The sequence below is a fragment of the Rhododendron vialii genome, chromosome 13a (genome assembly GCF_030253575.1).
Source record: "Rhododendron vialii isolate Sample 1 chromosome 13a, ASM3025357v1".
Classification (NCBI taxonomy): Eukaryota; Viridiplantae; Streptophyta; class Magnoliopsida; order Ericales; family Ericaceae; genus Rhododendron; species Rhododendron vialii.
In genome coordinates this window covers 27,905,835-27,912,289 of record NC_080569.1, presented here as the reverse complement: position 1 = coordinate 27,912,289, position 6,455 = coordinate 27,905,835, and the positions used below count along the sequence as shown (strand labels likewise).

The 6,455-nt window shown below is 43.1% G+C and overlaps 2 protein-coding genes across 3 annotated transcripts; one reads left to right on the top strand and one right to left on the bottom strand.

The window, feature by feature from the left end:
* Window positions 1-412: 412 nt before the first annotated feature.
* Window positions 413-2,731, top strand: LOC131313312 (fatty alcohol:caffeoyl-CoA acyltransferase). The gene is made up of 2 exons (XM_058341552.1): window positions 413-1,333; window positions 2,027-2,731. Exons 1-2 carry the CDS (start codon window positions 522-524, stop codon window positions 2,559-2,561), a joined length of 1,347 nt encoding a protein of 448 aa, XP_058197535.1. The 5' UTR covers window positions 413-521; the 3' UTR covers window positions 2,562-2,731.
* Window positions 2,732-3,006: 275 nt separating this feature from the next.
* LOC131313313 (nudix hydrolase 15, mitochondrial-like) lies at window positions 3,007-6,161 on the bottom strand. Of its 2 annotated transcripts, XM_058341555.1 has the most exons (4): window positions 5,824-6,161; window positions 5,072-5,214; window positions 3,529-3,648; window positions 3,007-3,438 (listed from the first exon to the last, which is right to left on the bottom strand). In XM_058341555.1, the coding sequence occupies exons 1-4, from the start codon at window positions 6,077-6,079 to the stop codon at window positions 3,235-3,237; spliced, it is 723 nt and encodes a 240-aa protein (XP_058197538.1). In that variant the 5' UTR covers window positions 6,080-6,161; the 3' UTR covers window positions 3,007-3,234. The 2 variants fall into 2 exon arrangements, with proteins under 2 accessions (XP_058197538.1, XP_058197537.1); XM_058341554.1 differs by having other exon boundaries at window positions 3,007-3,648.
* Window positions 6,162-6,455: the final 294 nt, after the last annotated feature.

Here is a 6,455-nt window from a genome sequence, read left to right as displayed (position 1 = left end):
AAACAAAGTACATAAAGAGTTCCACAGTCATGGAATTATTTTTCGTAGGTAAATAAAAAATTTATTTTTTTCATACTTCCCTATTTATCATCTGCAGACTAGCCATTTTTTTTACTTTTAAAATACTGTATTGTTTTTAACAGTTTAAAATGATTTGAAAGGGCCATCTTTTAAATCAGTACGATTAAAGGCAAAACAAACGTTGTTGATGTACCATATATCGAGATTTTGTCAATAAATTTGTTACCGTTTAAAATTAAAAAAAATAAAAAAGAAGAAGGGGCCAAAACAAACGTACAGATATATAAACAAGGCGTCGAAAACTATTCCAAGCTTTGACTAATCACATTCGGTTGGTGCAACAACCGTAGTCCACATCCTTTAAATCCACCGAAAGCCACCAGTCGTTCTAATCGGGGACCACCATTGAACCCAAAACACCTCCCCCTACAGTATTTTTTTAAACAGCTTAATTCTCTGGTTTAACTTACTTACGCACATCTCTCTTTCAGAATAAAATAATGGAGGTCAAGATCCTCGAGACCACTGTCGTCCTCCCCTCTCCTCCGTCACCCTTCCACGTCGACCACCACCTCCCTCTCTCCCACCTTGACAACGATCGCAACCTCCACGTCACCTTCCGTTACCTCCGTGCCTACGTCGCCACCAATGACCACCCCACCACCACGACGGATCCATTCCACGTCATCACCGCCGCCCTCTCCGCCGCCCTCCGCCACTACTACCCTTTCGCCGGCACTCTCCGCCGCCGCGAAGACAACCGCCTCGAGCTCCACTGCCAAGCTGGGAAAGGCGTGCCAGTTATCCGCGCCTCCGTCGACTGCACGTTAGAGTCGGTGAATTATCTCGACGACCCGGCCGAGACTTGGATAGAGAATCTGGTGCCCGATCCGGACCCAGAAAAGGGGCTGGCGAACCCGATGGTTTTGCAAGTCACGGGGTTCGCGTGCGGCGGGTACTGTCTCGGGGCCATGGTGCACCACGCGATGTGTGACGGACTCGGTGCGACTCAGTTTTTTAACGGGGTGGCTGAGTTGGCTCGGGGAGCGAGTCGGCTGTCGGTCGAGCCGGTTTGGGACCGGGCGAGGTTGTTGGGACCGAGAGAGCCGCCTCGGGTGGAGTTTCCGGTTCATGAGTTTCTGAGGCTGGATGAGGGCTTTTCGCCGTACTCGGCGTCGGGTGAACCGGTTGTCAGAGAGTGCTTTCATGTGAAGGAAGAGTGGTTGGACCGGTTGAAGGGGTTCTTGCGGGAGCGTTCCGGCTCAAGCTTCACCACGTTTGAAGCTCTGGGTTCTTTCATTTGGCGAGCGAGGTAATAATACTGCAATCAATTTAGTTTTGGACCTCCATAGTTCAAATTATAGGTTATGCTAGCTATTGACAGCCTAATGAATTGTCATTACGGCAAGAAGAAATATAAATAAACACAAAGGTCAATAAATTTTTAACATCTCTCAAGGCACTTAAACACATAGAAAATTGTGTTTATAATGTCTCTTTGCAAGTCTTGTTGACGACGCATCGAGCTTTTATTATCATTTTCCTTGAAATATTGACGTGAACAAATTTTTTTTGTTTCGGATATGCCTACATTCTTGTCCTCAAAGACAGGTTGTGAAAACTAGAAGACACGTTGATGACACTCTTGGAACATGCTAAGGACACGTAAAAAGTTGAAATCTAATTTTGAACTTGACCTTGAGTAAAATGACCACCTTGAGTAAAATGACCACAGATGTATAGTTCCTGTATACTTTGTACCATCATAGTATTGTTCTTAATTTGCCAGAAATAATGTTTTCAACTTCTATATGAATTCATAAACCTTATAAACTGTACCGTCTCCAACGTGTCGGTGTCTTAATTTTCGAAAAAAATGTCGTGTCTACGTGTCGTGTCCGTATCCGTGCTTTTTAGGAAATAAGAATGTTCAACCTCAAATCCCTTTATTCAAACACATCTTTATGCTATATTGATCTGGAACATCTTTGTCACTGATGAGCAGGGTTAAAGCCTCCGGAACTCCAGGGGATGAACAAGTCAAATTTGCGTATGCCACAAACATAAGAAAGCTACTGAACCCCCCACTTCCATCAGGCTACTGGGGCAATGGCTGTGTAGCAATGTATGCCCAAACCACTGCCAAAGACCTAGTCCATCAACCCATATGGTCCACAGCCGAACTAATCAAGAAAAGCAAACGCAACTCCACCGACCAATACGTGTGCTCGTTCATCGATTTTCAAGAACTCCATTTCGCAGAAGGCATCACGGCTGGTAAGGGAGTGAGCGGGTTCACCGACTGGAGGCACTTGGGCCACTCGACCGTGGATTTTGGTTGGGGTGGCCCAGTGACCGTCTTGCCTCTATCCAGGCACCTCCTTGGCAGCGTCGAGCCTTGCTTCTTCTTACCATATTCTTCGGCAAAAGGGGGGAGCAAGGATGGGTTCAAAGTACTTGTGTATTTGAGAGAGAGTGCTGTGGAGGGTTTTAGGGAAGATGTGGCTAAGTTTAGTCGCCAGGAGTTTGATTTGGTTTGAGTTTACTCATCCAGTTTTATCTTGACCAAGTACTGATCGATGGAGCAAGTGTTTTGTGTACTTTTTATTACTATTTGTATATTGTATCGAGCCAAAGAGAAATAACAAATGGCCTTTGGGTCAGCTGGATTTGCAACATTTGTTGCTAATAAAATTGGAAGTGTCTATTATTTTGGGGAGTTCTTTATGCAAAGACGTTGGTTGCAAATTTCTTGAAAAAAAATTTGGATTTTGGTCGGAGGGGGAAAAAGAAGCATGTAAAATGGTAACCAAGTGGTAGGCACCATATACTCTCATACATTTGACAGAGGTTCAAATCTCACTAGCTATGACTAACAATGTGGACTTCGGCCAAGAAAAAAATGGGGGAAAGAAGAAGAGAAAAAGGGGGGTTGGTAACGTGGAATGCTTTCAATTTTTCGATAAATTTAACTAGACAATTACAGATCAAGAAAGTAAGTGGTTTTTGATAACTTAACATAAATGGGGATTACAGTTTTTTGGCGGCCAAGAATTTTTGCCTTGGTAAGACTTTATTGCAGTAGCCACACTAAATGAAAGCATAATAAAAACCTGTCAAATAAAATAGACCTCTTTTTTGGGTAAAATGGATTACACGAGGGAAAAACAAACTACATTGGGTTTGGACTATGGTACGACTATTAAGCTATCTCTATAAGCAAATTCTAGACCAGAATTGAGGCTTGCGCTCTTGGAAGTCTGGTGGTCGCTGGTACACAAGTGATGCGGCTGCAATCAAAATCCCAGCTGTTAAAGCCCATATGACGTATTTCCCATTCTCAGCTTCATAGTCAAAGAAATGGAGAAGATACTTGTTCCCCATCCATTCTCTCTCCTCTTCTCGTCGATTCTTGTCCTGAGGCCACGACACATGAAAAAAGGAATTCTGGCAGAGAAATTTAGACGAAGAAAGCAGAAATGAGGAAATACTTTTGGATGGTAATACCTTGAGAAACATATCTAAAGGTGCATCAAATATGGCTTCTACTTCTGCTGCATTCGGAGTTGGATTGAATTGTCTAATGTCTGCAAGTATGCCAAGCACAGGAACTACAGCCATACCAATCTGCGAAAGGGGGGAAAAAGAAGCCAAAAACAAAGTATTTAAGTCGTAACTGTAATACCAATGTTGCACATGCCGCAACCTATAAGGCTTTGTGTCCCATATAAGCACATTTATTTACATGGCCTAAAGATAGTTGATATGCTAAGGCATTACAGAAGTGAAGGTAGATATGGTACATTAATAATTCAGGTTGACACGGAGGCGTTTTATGAAGCTGAAGGTGATTGAGCATGTGCAATGTAGATGGATATAGTAACAAGAAATGCACAGTGCAAGTGAGATGAATGGGGGAGATGAGTCCTAAGGTTATTTATTGTTTACATGAAGACTCTGCAACATAACTACAATATTTCGTATATGATCTGATGGACCTGAAAAAGTAAACCATTTCAGGAAAAATAATTTTTTTTCGAAAAGATGCCTCTCAAAGATTGTACAACGCGAGAACCACCAGGAAGTGTTGTCTACTTTAGCCAAGAGCAACAGCTCGCCTCAAGGTTTGTCCCCCAGAGCTCTAAGCCCAAAAGATGGCACCGAGTTGGAGGTGCCATCCGTTGTCTTGTACATCTATCACGGGCCTGGTCCACATTCGCTACTCCATATGCGTCCCTAGGATTCAGCTGAAGGGGACATATCCCCATGTTGATGCAAGCAAAAGACCCTTTGAAGACCCTAGGTCTGATACCATGTAAGATACTATGTAACATGCAAGGCTGAGAGCCTGAGACCCCACCTAGAAGTATTGCTTGGTTCGGCCCAACCTAACAGCTGGCCTCGATGGAAGCTCTACCATCCACCCAGGATATTCACATTTGAATACCCTGAAATTGGTTTGTCATATAGATATGCACGCATGTGCGTCTATTTAACGCCTTAATTTTTCAAATCCCCTTCCCCAGTGATTGTGAAAGCCAAAAAGCCAAACTTGCTAAAAATGTAGAAGAAAAGATGGGGTTTGGATTAAAGGAAAAGGTGGAAGGTTGGAAAATTGCATGTTCTCGGTCAAATTGTCAATACTCTCATGTATGATCTTTTCCAACAAAAAGTTGGTAAATCTTAACCACTTTATGACTATCCTCACAAAATGTTTTGGGAATCCAAGTTCAAAAGGCGAGCCCTAGTAGTTTGAGTTGTTTTGTGCAATCTTATTTGTTGTATACCTCATCCGCATCCATTTTGTAATGAAACTCATAACAGAGTCAGATGAAAAGTACAGGCTAAACCAGGCCCAAGGATTAGGTACTAAACTAGCCAATGCAAAACACAACGTCGGCAGATCATAACTCATCATATAATCAAAGCAAGGTTAACAAAAGAAGTAAAGCATACCGAAGTTGGAATAGATTGCCAAAACTTTTGAAGCACCAAAAGCAAAATTTTGTATACAATATACATTGAAATGCGAAAAACCCAGAAACTCTACCTTAGTAACAATGGGTTCGAGAACAGTGACAACATCCACAAGTGAAGGGTCCAAACCAATCTCCTCCTTGGCCTCCCTCAATGCTGTCTCTATGTCATTGGCATCGCCTTCTTCTGTCTTCCCACCGGGCAATGAAACATCTCCTGTTGTCAAATTCAACAGATTTGGTAATTGAATATGATGGGAAGTGCCATGCATTTTACTACTCTATAATCATAGTTGTCGTACAGGCCTAAGGAGCATCCGAGCCACTGGCCAGAGCAAAAAGACTATGATGTTAGGGTCAGCCCCCGGCCAGAAATCTTGGAGGTACTTGCGAATTTTTGAAATAAAAGTTTTGTGACGAAGACCAAAATAGAACCCCGGGTTGGCCCAGAGGTTAAGGTCTCCGGATACGAGTTAGTTCCCTCCTAGGAAGAAAAAAAATTGCTCCAAACTGACACTGCCAACTCTTGTATTGTGAGATTGTTTCCTATACTGTTATTGCATAACGGACTCAGAACAAATTGCTTAAAAAACACGCAAGTTTTTTTTTTGGTAATGAAAAGTATCTCAATAATCGGACAAATCTCTCCGGCCCCTCCCACAGTCATTTTCACGCATGCGCAGGAGGTGACCCTGCAACCTTGGAGTGGTAATTCCCGCTGAGCAAGTTGATTAACCACTGCACAACCCCTTGCCGGTAAAAAAAATTTTTTGCTTAAAAACACCCAAATTATCAGCATGAGTGCTCAATTGAAAAGGGCAATGACCTGAATTTGTGGACAGTGTTGAAGCCCTCTTGGTGAGAATTACTCTGAGATGCCCATTTTCGTCTTCAAAAAGGCAGATCAGAACTGCAGCTCTTTTGGGTCTGGTTCTTTCCGATGGTTTTGCAATTGGGTTTGTTTCAGATTCTGCTTTTGGGGGGTTGTCAGCGTTGCTGGGAAGGCAAAGAGGTTTGGAGGGTCGAAGCTGTTGAACTAAGTCTACCAGTCTCTGGGAACCTCCGAAGCCGTTGGAACCCATGAAGAGAGAGAGACAGAGAGAGAGGGTGTTGGTGGAGGGCAGGACTGTGACGTGGGTTTTACTGGTTGTTGTCTGGGGTCAGACGATCATTGGTGGTTTGGTTTGGACTTTGGAGGGAGGGGGGCGGCTGTCCCCAAAGGGGACAGCAGCATGCTGCTGCGCCCCATTTTGGGGCCCATTCCGGTCTATGATCGAAATCGTTCATTTTGTTGAGCTTGTCGAGTAAAACAATTATAAAAAAAATAGCTTAATTGGATATCATTAAGTACCTGATCGGAACCTTTTTATCTTAAAAATAATAGATCCGAAACACTGGATCAAATCCACTGTAACCCATTGATTGAGAATTATATAGGCTCCAATCAGATATTTAATG